Source organism: Dreissena polymorpha, chromosome 3, assembly GCF_020536995.1.
Source record: "Dreissena polymorpha isolate Duluth1 chromosome 3, UMN_Dpol_1.0, whole genome shotgun sequence".
Lineage (NCBI taxonomy): Eukaryota > Metazoa > Mollusca > Bivalvia > Myida > Dreissenidae > Dreissena > Dreissena polymorpha.
In genome coordinates, this window is record NC_068357.1 from 137359134 (window position 1) to 137377638 (window position 18505).

The following is an 18505-nucleotide window of genomic DNA, read 5'->3' on the forward strand; positions in this document are numbered from 1 at the left end:
CTTAACTGGATTTTCGTGTGGAAGAGACTTCCTTTAAACAAAAAATACCATACAAGCGGAAAATGTCGTCCCTGATAAGCCTGTGCGGACTTTACAGGCTAATCTGGGATGACACTTTACGCACATGCATTATGCCCAGTTTTCTCAGAACGCGACTTATACATAAATGTATTGCCTTCACGGAGGATTTTTTTAAGTTGTGCCCTTATTTTTTCTTGTTTATCCTACGGACAATATCGACTGCTGTCCGCACATTGATGAGGGCCGGTTGAATCCTTTCGCATAATTACATTGACGAAGTTATGGGGTTTGTTCGGCTTCTATAAACGCCGTAAACGCTTTAACGATTTTGGCCCCGCAATGCAAAGTTTTGTCTAGGGCCTTTGAATCGCGATGAGTCGGGTTAAACAATACCCGGAGGTAATCTTTATACGTTTACCTAGTGTACGACGTTGCTACGAATACTCTCGATCCGTTTGTGACTCTCGAACGCTCTTCACGGTTTCACCAAAAACAATATTCACAATGATTCGTTCACGTCAGCTCGTGTTTTTGTCTGTAAAATATGAAAAATTGTAAAAAAAAACTGAAGTGTAAAGATACATTGTTTGAATACTCAGTTTATATTGACAAGCAAAGTGGTCAGTATAAATATATCGTTGCTTAGTAATAAAGTGGTTTTCATAGGGACCGGGATGTTGACGATTCGATCACCACAGGAAGCGACGTCTGACACGTGGCTTGTTCTCTAACGCCTGGCAACACGGAAAGGAATCGTGCGTTTAGGTGTTCATATGTAAGATGTATAATAGGTCCAACTGCATCGCCCTTTATTGCTAGGGATTACAATATAAAAACATACACACCCCTTTTACTTTTATAACAATTGAATTGTATTTAGTAAAGCGGTGTAGAATATACCATTTTAAATGTGTTGGTTTTACCCAGTGTGCATTGTGTCTGTTAACATAATAGTCCGATCAATACGAAAAGAAAGTTAGCATTTTAGTCGCGTTCTGAGAAAACTGGGCATATCTGGGCAAACAAGCTAATCAGGGACGACACTTTTCGCCTAAATTGGATTTTTGCTAGGAAGAGACTCCATTTAAACGAAAAATGTCATAAAAGCGGAAAGTATCGTCCCTGATTTGCCTGTGCGAACTGCACAGGCTAATCTGGGACGACACTTTACGCACAAGCATTAAGCCCAGTTTTCTCAGAACGCGACTCATTTATTCGTGATCTCAGCGGTCTAGCAGGCTTGTCAAATACGGTAGGGAATCATTATACATTCGCGTGCAATAAACAATTATGTATTGCCGGCTCTGGTAAGACATTTGCACTTTAACCCATTTATGCCTAGTGGACTCTCCCATCCTTCTAAATCGGATCAATTTATTTCCAAAAGTAGGGGTGTCTGGTATATTTATTTCTATATTTAGAATATTTCTTACAGAAATTTCTTTAAGCAAACAGCGCAGACCCAGATGAGACGCCTCATTATGCGGCGTCTCATCTGGGTCTACGCTGTTTGCAATGTCCTTTTTTTCAGGACGCTAGGCATGAATGGGTTAAAGGGGCCTTTTCACGTTTTGTTAAATTGACAAAATTGAAAAAAGTTGTTTCATATTCGCAAATTTTCGTTTTAGTTATGATATTTCTGAGGCGACCGTAATACTGAACATTTACCATTCTCTAAAATAGCCTTTATATGCATCTTTTGGCTATTTATAAACCTGAAAATTATAAAGCGTTGCAACGCGAAACGATTGAATTATTTGGAGAATTCTGTTGTTGTCGTTAGATTTTGTGAAACTACGCGGATTGCTTATATGAAGTATAAAATACTTCTCTACATGTACAAGGAAGGATGGCCGAGTGGTCTAATGCGCAGCCTTTTTACTCCAGGACTCCAGGGGTCAGTAGTTCGAGTCCTGCTGAGGGTTACCTTTTTTCATTTTTCAATGTTTAAATGTATCAATATAAAGCATTTAATGACAAACATCAAAAAAGGCCCATTTAATTAAATCAAATATGTATCTTAAATTGTGTACAATAAATTTTACACGTTTCACATCGTTCGTATAATAAATCAATTTTAAATAATGTTCGAAGTTCTTATAAATTTAAATATACCGATGATAATTGATTTTAGTTATTACATAAATGCACACAGTTTCGCGAAAGAAATGACTTGGACTCCAGACGATTTGACAGATATTGATTGAAAGAATAGTCTATATAGTTAACAAATACATGCCTACATAACCATGTTTGTGTTGTTCACTATATTTCGCTTGTACACTCAGTCTAATGTCCATCATCAATAGTTAAACCAATGTATGATCCGCGCTCAAGATATCAAAAGGCATCGGATTCTTGCAATTGGCGTATGGAGGTACACACTACTCTCTCTGGTCATGCGGCGTTACCCGGGTGCTCGTCTTGGGACCCAAGACACGGGTCTGATCGAAATTGACAAACGCGCCACAGTAGCCGCAAATGGTCGATACGCCGGAAACGCCACTTCGACCCTTTGGCGTCATTCGATTGCTCGACTTGTACCAAAGGCGGTCCTTGTCAGGGCAGACGAACGCTCCACAGAAGCCGCAAATGATCGCTACGCCTGATACACCCGATTTGTCCTCAGGTTTTACCCGGGTGCTTGACTTGGAACACAACAGGCGGGTCAGATCCAAGCATACAAACACCCCACAGAAGCTACAAATTATTGCCACGCCGGAAAGGCCAATGCACTTGGAAAGGAATCTGTTGTCTTCGGCCGAGCTCATTCGCCTACGCATCGACGAAAGGTTGCCTCTGTCCAAGGTTAAATTCTGCACGAGGGCGTCGAGTTGACGGTCATCCACGGTGTAATTTACGCACGTGTCAAGACAGTAACCATCGGCTAGGAACAAAGTATGAATATTCATTTTGCTTCATCGATTTGTAAAGCATACACAATAAATGTTCAAAGTTATTTCTACCGTTGTGTGAAGGGGAAGGCACATTCAATGTGCAACGAAATAATATGGCCGTATAATTTATTTTATCGAATTAACGATACATGCATTTTACACATAAATCTGCGCTTCTTCAAACTGTCTTTTACAATGGCCTGCATCGACATTCAGCATTCGTTCAATAACAACTGATTCATCATTTACACACACTCCGTTGCAAAAAAAATCATTCAGATTCAATAAAAAAAACAGTTTATGGACCTAGGCTAAAGGTTTACATCACAAACACTTTAGGCTTTTACCTTTCAGACATTTTGGTTGTGGAACCCACGATCCGTTTGACAAACACATTGTCTCTGCAAATTCGGGCGCGAAACCCTCCTCACATGTGACTGAGTATGTGACGCCTTTCTTGGTGTCGTTGGCAGCGGTAGTACCGTAGCTATAGACCAACGGGCCACAATCTGTAGTAGTATTGCGAAACACAATAGGGTGGTACACAAAGTTGACCATACAGCTTTGTATTTTCATTAAACTGTTTGCTTGATGGGCGTTTATTGTGTGGTCTATACACATGGCCGGACATAACCTATCGGTTTGGAATCCCGTTGTATGAATGAGTCTTCATTTAGCTAACTTTCTTGCCTATTATTTTATCCATTCTAATAGATTTAACCAAACCCATGTTGTGTAATGTATGTCATTCTGCAGATACAGTTTTAGTGGTTGGGTATATCGTATAACGTGCAGATAAAGCCAAAGAGCTGAACATTGTTTTCTAATATTTACTGTTATGCATTTACGAATAAAAAATATGAGAGCGCTGAATATCACTGGATGTTATTTGTTTAAAATATATTTGTCAATTGTATCGTGTAAATGTTTCCTCTCAAATGAACTTTTAGTTGTGTATAACAAACAAATACAATATAAACGAGATTAGTGACTTTAAAGTTACAGCCATCAACAAAACAAGCATCTACTATTGATTCTGACAAATTTAAATACAGCAACGAAATGGTCAGTTTGGAAGAATGACAACCTGATTTCACGCGGTACTCGCAAATCGATTTGTAAAGCATAAACAATAAAAATGTAAGTTATCTCTACAGTTGTGTGAAGGGTAAAGTCTATTCAATGTTCAACGAAATAATGTGGCCGGATATTTGATTTTTTTTTAATTTACGATACATGCATTTAACACATGAATCTGCGCTTCTTCAAACTGTCTTTAACAATGGCCTGCATCGACATTCAACATTCGTTCAATAACAACTGATTCATCATTTACACACACTCAGTTGCAAACAAAATCATTCAGAATTGATTTAAAAAAACGTATCAGTTTTGGACCCAGGCTAAAGGTTTACATCACATACACTTGAGGTTTTTACCTATCAGACATTTTGGTTGTGGAACCCACGATCCGTTTGACATACACTTTGTCTCTGCAACTTCGGGCGCGAAACCCTCCTCACATGTGACAGAGTATGTGACGCCTTCCTTGGTGTCGTTGGCAGCGGTAGTACCGTAGCTATAGACCAACGGGCCACAATCTGTAGTAGTATTGCGAAACACAATAGGGTGGTACACAAACTTGACCATACAGCTTTGTATTTTCATTAAATTGTTTGCTTGATGGGCGTTTATTGTGTGGTTTATACACATGGTCGGACATAACCTATCGGTTTGGAATCCCGTTGTATGAATGAGTCTTCATTTAGCTAACTTTCTTGCCTATTATTTCATCCAATCTAATAGATTTAACCAAACCCATGTTGTGCAATGTATGTCATTTTGCAGATACAGTTTTAGTGGTTGGGTATATCGTATAATATGAAGATAAAGCCAAAGAGCTGAACATTGTTTTCTAATATTTACTGTCATGCATTTACGAATAAAAAATATGAGAGCGCTGAATATCACTGGATGTTATTTGTTTAAAATATATTTGTCAATTGTATCGTGTAAATGTTTCCTCTCAAATGAACTTTTAGTTGTGTATAACAAACAAATACAATATAAACGAGATTAGTGACTTTAAAGTTACAGCCATCAACAAAACAAGCATCTACTATTGATTCTGATAAATTTAAATACAGCAACGAAATGGTCAGTTTGGAAGAATGACAACCTGATTTCACGCGGTACTCGCACATCGATTTGTAAAGCATGAACAATAAAAATGTAAGTTATCTCTACAGTTGTGTGAAGGGTAAAGTCTATTCAATGTGCAACGAAATAATGTGGCCGAATATTTGATTTTTTTGAATTTACGATACATGCATATAACACATGAATTTGCGCTTCTTCAAACTGTCTTTTACAATGGCCTGCATCGACATTCAACATTCGTTGAATAACAACTGATTCATCATTTACACACACTCAGTTGCAAACAGAATCATTCAGATTCAATTTTAAAAAACGTATCAGTTTTGGACCAGGCTAAAAGTTTACATTACTTACACTTGTGGCTTTTACCTATGAGACATTTTGGTTGTGGAACCCACGATCCGTTTGACATACACTTTGTCTCTGCAACTTCGGGCGCGAAACCCTCCCTACATGTGACAGAGTATGTGACGCCTTCCTTGGTGTCGTGGGCAGCGGTAGTACCGTAGCTATAGACCAACGGGCCACAATCTGTAGTAGTATTGCGAAACACAATAGGGTGGTACACAAACTTGACCCTACAGCTTTGCATTTTCATTATTTTGTATGCTTGACGGGCGTCTATTGTGTGGTTTATGCATATGACCGGACATAATCAGTTCGGAATCCCGTTGTATGAATGAGTATTCATTTAGCTAACTTTCTTGCCTATTGTTTTACCCATTTTAATAGATCTAACCAAACCCATTTTAATAGATCTAACCAAACCCATTTTAATAGATCTAACCAAACCCATTTTAATAGATCTAACCAAACCCATTTTAATAGATCTAACCAAACCCATTTTAATAGATCTAACCAAACCCATTTTAATAGATCTAACCAAACCCATTTTAATAGATCTAACCAAACCCATTTTAATAGATCTAACCAAACCCATTTTAATAGATCTAACCAAACCCATTTTAATAGATCTAACCAAACCCATTTTAATAGATCTAACCAAACCCATTTTGTGCAATCTGTGTCATTTTGCAAATACATGCAGATAAAGCTAAAGAACTGAACCTTGTTTTCTAATATTTAATGTTATGCATTTATGAATAAAAAATATCAGAGCGCTGACTTTCACTGAATGTAATTTGTTTAAAATATTTTTGTCAAGTGTATCGTGTAAATGTTTCCTCTCAAATGAACTTTTAGTTGTGTATAACAAACAAATAACATATAAACGAGTTTAGTGACTTTAACATTACAGCCATCAACAAAACAAACATCCACTATTGATTCTGACATATTTAACCCATTTATGCCTGGTGTCTAGAAAGGCCATGGCAAACAGCGTAGACCCAGATGAGACGCCGCATGATGCGGCGTCTCATCAGGATCTGCGCTTTTTGCTTAAAGGAATTTCTGTAAGAAATATTCTAAATATAGAAATAAATATACTAGACATCCCTAATTTCGGAAATAAATTGATCCAATTTAGAAGGATGGGAGAGTCCACTAGGCATAAATGGGTTAAATACAGCAACGAAATGGTCAGTTTGGAAGAATGACAACCTGCTTGCACACGGTACTCGCAAATAAATGACATGGCTATGTCTGTCCCTTCATACGCGATGTCCCAACGGCCGGACGGGGTCAAGTAGGCAAAGAGCGCCGAGATATTCGTCGTATAAGGTAAACCTGTGAGCAATATGTTAAATGTTTTGAAATAAACCTTTTAATGGAGAGATGTATCGTGACTTTCGGAATAATAGAATCAATTTAATTGAAAATTAAAATTCCAAGCAGCCCAAACAGGAGGGCTTGATAAGTCAACATGAACTTAAAGACAAAATGTGTATTGTTCTGATAAAACTGGGCTTAATTCGTATGCGTAAAGTGTCGTCCCAGATTAGCCAGTGCAGTCCGCACAGGCTAATCAGAGACGACACTTTCCGCACATGCATTATGCCCAGTTTTATCAGAACAAGACACATTAATATTCCCGTATACGCTGTACCGAAACTAGCCGTAAAACCTACATAATATATGTCTCAATAACGTGTCTAACACTTACCTCCAACGAACATTTGGTCAAAATAAGCAAGGTCCGTTGACGATGCGTTTTCACCGTCAGCCCACACAAAGCCACGTGTACTTATATAGTTCAGTCCAATCCATAGATCATTGTCACTAAAACAAATGTATTGATTATGATTGTGGCCGTAAAGATGTTATACCAAGCGCACTTTTCGCTCGGCATTGTATTACTTCGGAGACTTTAGATGAAAAACTCGGTGTTATTCTCGTGGCAATTGTGCATTGCATGCATTATTTAGTTATATCAAAACATATATTTTTCCGCATAATTACATTTAAAATCACAAACAAATTTATTCTTTATCGTTTTCGTTTTTAAGATAATTAGATCTAATAATGAAATAATTACTGAGACGTATACTAATTTCACAAAATGCGAATCGCGTATGCGATTTAACGTTGCTATGCGCACCTGTCGCTTACATCATTTGACATTTTATCAACATGGCGGACTATACAGAATTAAATTGTGACTCTGCAAAAATGGCAAATAGCGTCGTAAACGATCGAATTAACGATGCAGATTATACATTAAGAAGGAGTTAATGAAATGTCTGTGATAATCAACGATGCATAAAAATGTTTTAGATAGCAACAACATTATTTATTTATTTGTAAACTACTCGGTGGATGTATGTCACGGAAACGAGTGTTTGCATATTGTTAGCGATCAATTTACTCGCAATGCTATTTTAAACATCTGTCAAGATTATTGTTAGAAAATGGGATAAGACAAACATGGTTGCATTTATATGTTAGTGGATCTGTGTATAATCAGATTCATATGCATATATTGCTTTATTATGTTTGTCGTGCTGTACAGTTTATTGAAACAGCATGGAACTTAAATGTACATTGCAAGGTAAATATATTAATATAAATCATAGTTAGTTAAATACATCTATGACCATTACATGTGTTTGTTTATATGTTATTTTTTCCACAACTGCTTCTGATGCAATTACATGTTTCCCCGTAATTCAGGTATTCAGGGAACGTTTTTGCCCTTTTTTTGCCTAAACTGCGCGCTAAAATGCCCTTTTTAAAAGTAATGCACCATGCCCCTTTGCCCTCCTGGGAAAAACACTAAAAGTTAATTGTAATTGCCATACGCATAAAATAGAAGCGAGATTATTGACTTTAAAATTACAACCATCAGCAAAACAAACATCCATTATTGATTGAGACAAAGTGAATCAAAAATTAAATTAAAAGTGAAGTCAAATAAAGTGAAAATAACAATGTTTCTCTAAATATTAAGCGTACCTGCGATTCTTTCAAACCTTATCAGCCAGGCAGATATCAATTACAATTACTATCACAACCTTATTCCTGGCAATGGAAACACACTCTATCGCAGTTGTTCAAATAAAACCATTTGTGAACCTGCTTTAAATACGAATTGTTTTACTAATTGATGTATTCTGATGTAGTTCTCTCTAAATTTACCAAGGGCATTCATCATTTTTCACGTGATGAAAACATATCTTGTCAATTCATCCCAAAACTGCTTGGTCCAGGCCTGTTGAGACGAGTTTGTCAAAAAGGTATGGCTAAACTTACTACAGGTTGATGCTGTCCAGATAGGTGCTGATGATTTTGGATTTCGGCATGGCGAGAAGGCCATTATTCGGACACGTGACAGCATTCATGGTGAAGGCGCCGGTATACAAACGATAGCAGCGGTCGCCGAACATATACGGGGAACCAGCTAAGCATTCTGGGGTGAGATTTGTGATTCATGAGTTAATAAAAATATATTAACCATATTTTACGTTCAAATGCATTGCAATCCATATATTTTTGAGATAATATACGAGATAATTGTCTACTTTCTCTGGCTGACTTTGATGTGAACTTAAAGCGTGTAGTGTCGTTTACCTTGTGGATGGGTCTGGCATATGTGTCGGTTCGCAATATTTTCGCACCGCGCGTTATTGAGTCCGTCTTTCTTGATTTCCACGCAGTCTTCGTCATTCCCCTTGCTGTCATGAGGCTCATCTGCAGAGTTTTGAATCAGAAATCACAGAATTTCAATAAGTAGTCGGTTGGGTTAGATAACACAAACGAATACAATTGATCGTATGTGATTGAACTGTGTTTGCAAAACAGCGATTGAACAAAATTTCGGAAACAGACATGATACTTATTATTCGAAGTTAAGTTTTGTTTGAAGAGAAGAATAAAATATTTAACAAACTATGTTATATTTCCATTTTCATACTTCCATTTCTTATATTTAAATTTATAAGGAAAACTTGAAAAGAATTAAATGAGCGCAATAAAGGCGACACTCGGCAGTGACCAAAGAAGAACGACAGTTAATTGTACACATGAGCATATCCTAAATAATCAACATGTTGATAAACCAAAGGTCGTAGATGCAAGGTTATTTCACGAAAAACACTATATCAACCTGCGTAGATATTCATGGTCGTATGTAGTGTTTCATTTTATTTTAAATCTTAAGCGATTGAAATAAGCGATTATAGTTGACAGTCAACAAGCCCCATGCAATGTCGCGTGTCGTTGTAAAATGTGCGATTCCGCATTGATTACCATGTGTCATTTAAAAGCTATATACGACAACACACGTGACAAAGACATGAAACACGACGCTGAACAACAAATCTCGGTTTTTGTTGTAACATTTTTGTTTGCTTTAAGCTTGAATTGACGATGTGCCATTCAAATTGTTAAATGTACATAAAGTTTTCGTTCGAAGCGTTACTATATAATGCTTTTATTTAAGTGTCGTGTTCGTGTGTCACCTTAAAATGAGCGAAGGGCGACATTCATTTAAAATAAACCGTTTCAGAAGAACGATACACTGAACTTGACAACACTTGTAAATAACTTCATAACCTGAAACATTTAAACAACGTACTTAGTTTCCAGTACGTAGATGTAGACAGATCTTCCTGGTCGTTCCATTTGAAAAACATTTCTTTGCTGAAGTCCGTCAGTCCGATCCACACGGGTTCGTGATTTCCCGTACTAAAATGAACAAATACTAAACTTAAAGTGGTTGCTGGTGATGCTTTTATCCTTCGCTATTTATGGTTTTTGTGTTTTTGTTTTAAATTTGCACCCGTAGTGCGATCGCAACGAATCCCTAATACTATGGAACTATTTGTTAAATCGCTAAAAGTTATTGAATTGCTTGCATCGGTTGCAAATAAGTAATTCTTTTTGGTATATTGTGATGACTTTTTTCAACATGAAAACGCGATAAATTAACAGTTGAAACGAAGAAAATGAACCTTTTGTAGATGCTTTTATACATCAAAACACATATCCGGAAACAGTCATGTACATTAATTCTCAGTCGCAAGTATATTGTTACTATTTTACTAATTATCCTTAAACAACGTAAACAGCTGTTTGATACCTTTACACTTCTCACAACTTTGCACAAAACAATAAGAAAAAATCTACTTTATTTATTCCTTTTTTATAATTCATAAAAAGCGTCGTAGCTGCTATACTTTGTTTCATATATTCTCACTATTTATAATATTACAAATTATATCATCTGTACAGCTTAGACTTCTTACCCAAGGATATTATCGCGTATGAATTGCATCTCGATGGGTGTTTTAGGCATTGCTAGGAAGCCTCCGTTGTTATGACAATCCAACCAGGCGGCGCTATAGGTGGTCTCCTGACTAGAGACCGTGTAGCAGGTATCCGTGTCCAGACATGTAGTGTCATACGTCAGAAGATCTGAACATCCGAACAAACATTCTATTACAGCACCACTCTTACAGGACACATACACACGTAAACAAGATTGTATTAACCTATTTATGCCTAGTGGCCTCTCTCATCCTTCTAAATTAGATCAATTTATTTCCAAATAAGGGATGTCTAGTATATTTATTTCTATATTTAAAATATTTCTTACAGAAATTCCTTTAAGCAAACAGCGCAGACCCAGATGAGACGCCGCATGATGCGGCGTCTCATCTGGGTCTACGCTTTTTGTCAAGGCCTTTTTTCTAGACGCTAGCCATAAATGTGTTAAAGGTATTGGTCATATTGAAATCTGTAAGGACAATGAGGCATGTTAATACTGTCGATTAATCAACAACACACTTTATCGCATCGTAAGATATTTAAATAGCGGCATGTTTTCACACAATCCATTCTTAGACTTAAGACTGAGTGAAGAGATTAGGCTCAATTAAACATCTATAAAGTATCCCAGTAAAAGCATTGGTAAATAGTCCGGTCTACAATACATTTCCCACTCACATTCGTAAGTGTCACGGTGATAGCTGAGCAGACACTTGACAAGTGAAGTGATGACAATACACTTGACCAGCATTCTCTGATTCATGGTAGTTCTTTTTCTTCCACGCGGTTATTGAAATACGATCTTTTTGAGTCGCGTTCTGAGAAAACTGGACGCATAATGTAGGTGCGTAAAGTGTCGTCCCAGATTAGCCTGTGCAGTCCGCACAGGCTAATAAGGGATGACACTTTTCGCGTTTATAGTATTTTTAGTTTCAAGAAGGTCCCTTCTTACCGAAAATCAAGTTTAGGCGGAAAGTGTCGTCCCTGATTAGCCTGTGCGGACTGCACAGGCTAATCTGGGATGACACTTTACGCACATGCATTAAGCCCAGTTTTGTCAGAACAAGGCCCAAATGTTTGCAAAAAATTAAATAAATATACATATATGCTGTAAAATAAGGTTTCATGCAGATGCACAATATATTATGAAGGATCTACGATGTAAATCTTCACATTATATTTGAAATTAAATATTACAATGTTGGCGGTGAGTGCCGTCCTAATTCACGGTGTTCACCGCACATGTCTAAAATATTATCTTAAAGTGTACACTAATGTAATAATTCTAATAAGAAAGGAAACAACAAACGAAAGTCATTACTTGATATAAATTAAAATGAAGATATTCGCAAATAAAGCTTATTTAAATTATTGCATTGCTATAAGTTTACATTTAGATTACTTACTTGGTCATGCAGCATATCGGTGCCAAAACACTTAAGCAAGCAAGTAGCTTTGACAAGTGTTCAGCGAAATACTAAAGCATTTTCCAACCTCATCACAGTATAACAACGCGACCGTAATGTACAGTTTGAGCCAGTGTTTACCAAATGGATCATCTACATACAGCGTAGCATTTTATAAATAAATGGGAAACGTTTTAAACTTCAATTCTTTCAATAGGCCAATTAATAGTTTATATTGACAATAATTCGTCAGCACTCTAACCTAAATGCATTTGCAAATATTCATCAAAGAAGTTAAACAAAAGCCATCAAGTACCGCTTATTATTTCATTGTGAAGTAAGTAAATTTAAACACACAAAACAATACAAACATTATTTACCCATTTAAATGTACATCTAATGTATACAAGCAGAGTGGAGATAATAAGGCCGCGAGCTAACGACACTACGGGATAACGACACTACGGGATAACGACACTACGGGCTAACGACACTACGGGCTAACGACACTACGGGATAACGACACTACGGGATAACGACACTACGGGATAACGACACTACGGGATAACGACACTACGGGATAACGACACTACGGGCTAACGACACTACGGGCTAACGACACTACGGGGTTACGTGAATGTATCGTAGGTCCCTTAACCCTTTGCATGCTGGGAAATTTGTCGTCTGCTCAAATGTCGTCTGCTGAATTTCTTAAATTAGCATTTTCTTCGAATTTTTTTCAAAGAATACTATCAGAATAGCAAACAGTTTGGATCCAGATGAGACGCCACGTTCTGTGGCGTCTCATCTGGATCCAAACTGTTTGCAAAGGCCTTTAAAATTCAGCTCCAGCGCTTTAAGGGTTAAATCCAACCAGCTGAGATAACGTTAATTGCATCGACTGTGACATGTTAAACATGTTGGATGAACCACAGCATCCAGACACACTGAGGTTGCTACCAAAACACGGGCCACAACCACAAACCTTAAATTGGATGAACCACGGCATCCACACATACCTTTATTGTTAAAATTAGATGAACCAAAGCATACACACATACTTTTAAATTGAATGAACCACAGCATCCACACATACCTTTACTTTGAAATTGGATGAACCACAGCATCCCGATACCTTAACCGTTAAATTGGATGACCCACAGCATCCTATCACAACGGACATAATCAAAATAAATCTGAACAAAATACCGAGAATATCTGTAGCCATCACTTCACTGACGGGAATGGGGTGTTGTTGCCCCATCAACAGATCAGTGTCAGTCAAAGATATTGTAAAATGAATTTTGTGTGATAATTTTTCCGTACATGAATTCGTGCCTAGTAAAAATATGTATCCGTTTTCTCAGCCGGTTGAATTTTTCCCGCCACAGAAACTTAAGTTTTCCCCAAAAAATTCAAACCGAACAGGAAACCTGATTATACAAAAACACAGAAATATAAAAAACTTGAAGAATAAACCGTAAAATCACAAGGGATAACAAATGACTTGAACCCCAATTGTGTATTCTATGATAAAAAACCTACGAACAATGCTTAATAATGGTGTTTCTGAGCGCATCCAAATAGAACTCCAGACCGACCTCATTCAAATGAATGCCGTCAGACCCAAAGAATCTGTTCTCTTGCTGAATGTCGCAAGAGAGCACATCCCCGTGTTCAGAAGCCAAAATCAGCTTCCGACTCAACCGATTAATTCGCTTACGTTTGTTATCAACTGCTTTAACATTGTCAGCCCCTGACCAAAGCCGACGAGGCAGAATATCGACCCAGATCAAGAGGCAAGTTGGGAATGCAGTTCTGATGTACCTAAACTCCCTATCCATGATATTCCGTATCTGCCAGACGGAGTGATAAACCAGGTCATTACCACCAAGGTGGACCACTATGATGGACGGGGGAGTACCTAGCAGCACTTCTGCTTCTATTGCGTGCCGTAACCTGTGCCAACCGAGGCCTCTTACGCCCATCCAGCAAATTTTGTTCGGAGTCTTTAGGTCTGTTTTACCGGTTTGCATTGCTCTCGTTCCTGCCCAATAAGGGATAGAATAACCCAGGACCCAGATGTCTACAATTATACAGATTTATCATTAACCGAAACCTATTAGGGTGATTGGTTGGAAACAGACAAATTCGCAAATAAAACGTAGAGACTGTTAACAAAATAAAATAAAATGTTATTCAATATTATATCAAAGATTGACAAATTGAAAAATCTCTATTTATACATATGTGCATATATATATATATATATATATATATATATATATATATTATATTTTTAAATGCGGTAATATTTATGCTTAATACTACTACAATCCTTCGTCTTTGTGAGGCAATTTATCTGACATATCTTTTAAAGCAATCCGAGTGCCACCTGCCAAGAAGCTTTATTTTTTTCATCCGGTAGATCTTGTTTGGCCAAATCTGTTGCACGCCCAATTCTGAAACTATGTGAACGAAAATGTCCTGTGGAATATTTGGTTTTCCTCATACATTTAGCGATTATTACCAGTTTGGGGCAAAACCAGACACAAGACGACTAAAACGTCTATCGTTATAGGACCCCGTAAATCTTTCCGATGTGGTCTACGTTTAGAACCTGCAAGAGCTTTAGTAATGATAAAAGAATTATGAAAATCTTCCCAGCCATGCAATTTGTGGTAGTAATTAATGCCGGCAATGTATGTCGCGATTGTGCTAGGTGCCCTACCCACTTCGAAGCAATAAGCCATGAACAAAATAACTGGATGAGTATTTGTAGGCCAGATTTGTCCCAGTTCATACGCAGCTCTGAATGACGCAAAAGCGTTTAAGGTAGCGCACCTCTAATGGGCACATATCCAAATATAATCTAAGTGATTATTTTCTTAATCAGCATCATTTCACTGAACTACATGCAAATTTGTAGGTAGGCTTTCCATGCTTTTTAAAAAAATATACCGATTTTTTTCAAAACCACCCCCACGCTCGGCTTTTGTCCAGTTTATTTTCACCCCTGGGGTATATAAAAGTTCCATAATTCATTCAAATTTCCAAATATGGGCATGCAGTTGGTGTGTACAGATGCTGTAAAGGTGTTTAAAGTTTAAACAAGATGAAATAAGTATTCTTTTACAGACATTTATTTTTTACAAATTTTTATCTATGGAAGAGCGCCATGAAATGTAAGTGATTTCAGCCAAGTAAAAATTGGGTCGGTTAAAAACAAAGTGTCATAAAATTCAAAATAGTATCATTTAAGTCATATTTTAAACTTAGTTTTTTTTATAGAAACACTATATACAGCAAAAAATACCAAGAAATAGACAGATTTACCGTTTACTTTTTGAAATAAAAATAAAAATGCAACATGCATGGTTCGTATTTTCAACAGTAAATCACCCAATTTCGCCATCACGTTGTTTTAATTTTAATAATTGAAGAATGTGCATACAAATTGCAACATATTTAACAATAAATATAGCTTATATGCCAGTATTATATCAAATTACGTTAGAAAATAAATAAAACGCGTCGCAAAAAAGTATACGTCGTCGGAAGGATTCGAACCTGCGCGGGAATATCCCAAAAGATTTCTAGTCTATCGCCTTAACCACTAGGCTACTGCACCTAATAGTAGGCTCTTCAACCTTCGAAGAAATCGCGGGAAATCATTAGAGGTGCGCTACCTTAAACCAGTATTATAAGTTAATTGCGTGTTAACTGCTGTTCCCGCCCTCAATAAGACCCCAGCTCGTTGTTGAAGACTTCTCAAAGAAGATTTGGTATTATTTGTGGTTCGATGTCTGCGTGTGGAGCAACTGCCCTGAACTTGTCTAACTGAAAACGAGACAACTTCATCACAAATCACATTTGATTTACCTGGAACATGAGCAGCTTTGATCATAATATTTAATCGTAAACTATTGTAACGTAAGGATGCGAACTAGGAGCACATTTTCCATTTGAATTCTTGGATGATATCTTGTTTAAAATATCCACTACTGCCATATTATCGCAGTTAAATCGTATCTTCTTATCTTGTAGCATGTCCCCCCACACAAAAACTGAAGCAACAACGGGAAAAAACTCAATTAATGTTATATCCTTTGACAAGCCACACGTGTGCCAGTGTGCTGGCCATTAACCGTTGAACCATTGTCCTTGAAAATATACCTCATAACCAAGGCCAGAACCACCAGCACTGTCTGTAAACAACTCAAGATCCTCGCTTAGCACACAAAATTGGTCATGAAATACGGACACTCCATTAAAGAACCTTAAATATTCTATCCACATTGACAAATTTTTTTTATCTCCTGTTTTACTCTTATATGGTAGTAAGGTTTGGACAAGCCACATATAGAATCTATTAATCTCCGACAATAAGGGCGTCCTAATGGTATAGCTCGACAGCAAAAGTTCAATGAACCAATCAAAGACTGCATTTCTTTCAGTGTAGACTTGTTTTTAGACAAAACACTGTGTATTTTTAGTATTACTTCATAAATTTTGTTCTGTGGTATGTGTACCGACATGTTGTTTGAATCAAGTTCAAGGCCAAGGAAAACAAGCACCTCCGTTGGACCCTGTGTTTTCTCTTTTGCAATAGGTACTCCCAAGTCAGACATTACCCCGAGAAATATTTTGAGAAGGTTAGCGCAAGAAGCAGTTGAATAATTTCCCCCAAGGTAATCATCAAGGTAATGCATAAGTTCACCAGATGGTGTCTGTTTTTCGACACAAAATTGAAACAATGATGAGCACATTTCGAATGTTTTACAACTGCTTGCAGCACCAAATGGTACACATTTATCAAAATAATATTGGTTTTCAAATTTAAAACCGAGCAGTTCAAAGTCCTGAGGCCGTATTGGTATTAGTCTAAAAGCATCTTTAATATCAGCCTGAAATAACTTACAATTCTTTCACAAACGTTGGATCAGACCGACTGCCTGATCGAAGCTAGAATAGTGTACTGAAGAATCAACCGGTTCAATAAAATAGTTAACTGATAAACAATCAGGCCAGGAAAGATGGTGTATCATTCGAAATTTGTTATGTTCAGGTGCCTCTGTATCATCAACTTTTTTGGGCACCAAACCTAATGGTGAAATGATCATGTTCTGAAATGGGGGTGACTGAAAGGGCCCCGCTTCCCGTTTCAATAAAACTTCGGCACTTATTTTATGTTTACTAATATTAGGACTTGAAACAGCTGACTTAAGGTTCTTAGCTTCACGAAAAACACGGGGGCCTGTGTAGCATATAGGAAAACCATGCTTAAATCCATCAACCACTTTTTGAATCAGTATATTATCATAACCGAGTGCATAACATGTAACTTGTCGACATCAACGGAGCTTGGAGCTTTTTAAAAAATGATTCTGGCTACAATTAACGGCCTGTGAAAGGTCTTCCTCTGGGGAACGGTCTTCCACGGGGACGAAAAAGGGGGGGGGGGAATTCCCTGCGAAATGTGCTCTTTGTTTTATTTGGCCCTTTGGATTGGGACAATGTGTTTGTTGGTGTTGACCACCACACCCAGAGCATGTATGGCTGAAACGACAGTTATTGAACCTATTAACCCCTTGGTTGAAGTAATTGCATGTTGCCCGTGATGTCGTGGGCTTAGTCAGGGAACTCTGATTAATCTCGAGCCCTAATGTACAGCGCCACCACAGGTCAGGGTTAATGTGAGACCAGGGGGCAGGTTGGGAAGCTTGTCGCATCCTGAAGAGCTCATCGTATGCCCTCCATGCAAATCCCCCTTTGCTATTTGCGCTTTCTCTAATATTGAACATGTACTGTAGCAATTCCTGCATTTTATGCGGGTGGTGTTTGAGATAAATGGAAGCAAACATCAAAAACGCATCAGTCCATTTCTCAATGTTTGGTACCTTATCTTTGCATTCTTTAGGTTTTGTCTGTAATGAACCGTCAGCCGCTAAGGTAAGTACACCATCCGACGTGAAAACAGCTAGCTCTGATGGGCCTTTTATCAAAAGGGCTAAATTTACATATTGACCAGTTACGATTTGCTCTTTAATCGCACTAGGGACATGAATGGCCAAATCATCATCACTGAGTCTCACACCTAAAAAGGAGGCCGGACGTTCCACCACATCCGCCTGCCCGCCCTCACCACGATTACGATCTGCATCAGTCATGCTATTTGCGGGTACAATGTTGGAATCCGTAATGATTTTCTCAAAATCAATTACCGTACCCTTAGCTTGCGGTTCCGCCACCGTTTTTGTCCGCTTTCTTTTCGGCATTTTGGTGTTTTGACTATCGATGAATTTAAACAAATTTTCAGCAAGTTTTTCTGACTGAAACAACGTAAAATGACCG

General features: G+C 37.6%; 1 protein-coding gene across 8 annotated transcripts; it reads right to left on the reverse strand.

Annotated features, from left to right (window-relative positions):
* Nucleotides 1-2004: 2004 nt before the first annotated feature.
* Nucleotides 2005-12600, reverse strand: LOC127871619 (uncharacterized). Of its 8 annotated transcripts, none has more exons than XM_052414728.1 (12): nt 12532-12600; nt 11424-11563; nt 10724-10892; nt 10054-10163; nt 9048-9167; nt 8730-8886; nt 7144-7259; nt 6642-6767; nt 5448-5609; nt 4358-4519; nt 3266-3427; nt 2005-2908 (listed from the first exon to the last, which is right to left on the reverse strand). In XM_052414728.1, exons 2-12 carry the CDS (start codon nt 11506-11508, stop codon nt 2406-2408), a joined length of 1872 nt encoding a protein of 623 aa, XP_052270688.1. In that variant the 5' UTR covers nt 11509-11563; nt 12532-12600; the 3' UTR covers nt 2005-2405. The 8 variants fall into 8 exon arrangements, with proteins under 8 accessions (XP_052270688.1, XP_052270686.1, XP_052270685.1 ...); XM_052414726.1 differs by lacking the exon at nt 12532-12600 and adding an exon at nt 12152-12287 and having other exon boundaries at nt 11424-11572; XM_052414725.1 differs by lacking the exon at nt 12532-12600 and adding an exon at nt 12152-12282 and having other exon boundaries at nt 11424-11521.
* Nucleotides 12601-18505: the final 5905 nt, after the last annotated feature.

What these genes read in the sequence shown, in the direction of transcription:
- LOC127871619 (XM_052414725.1), bottom strand. An exon ending in TCACCGTGACACTTACGAAT is followed by an intron (nt 10,893 to 11,423) that starts GTGAGTGGGAAA and finishes TCGGATGTTCAG; the next exon opens with ATCTTCTGACGTATGACACT. An exon ending in CGAGTACCGTGTGCAAGCAG is followed by an intron (nt 5,610 to 6,641) that starts GTTGTCATTCTT and finishes ATACTACTACAG; the next exon opens with ATTGTGGCCCGTTGGTCTAT.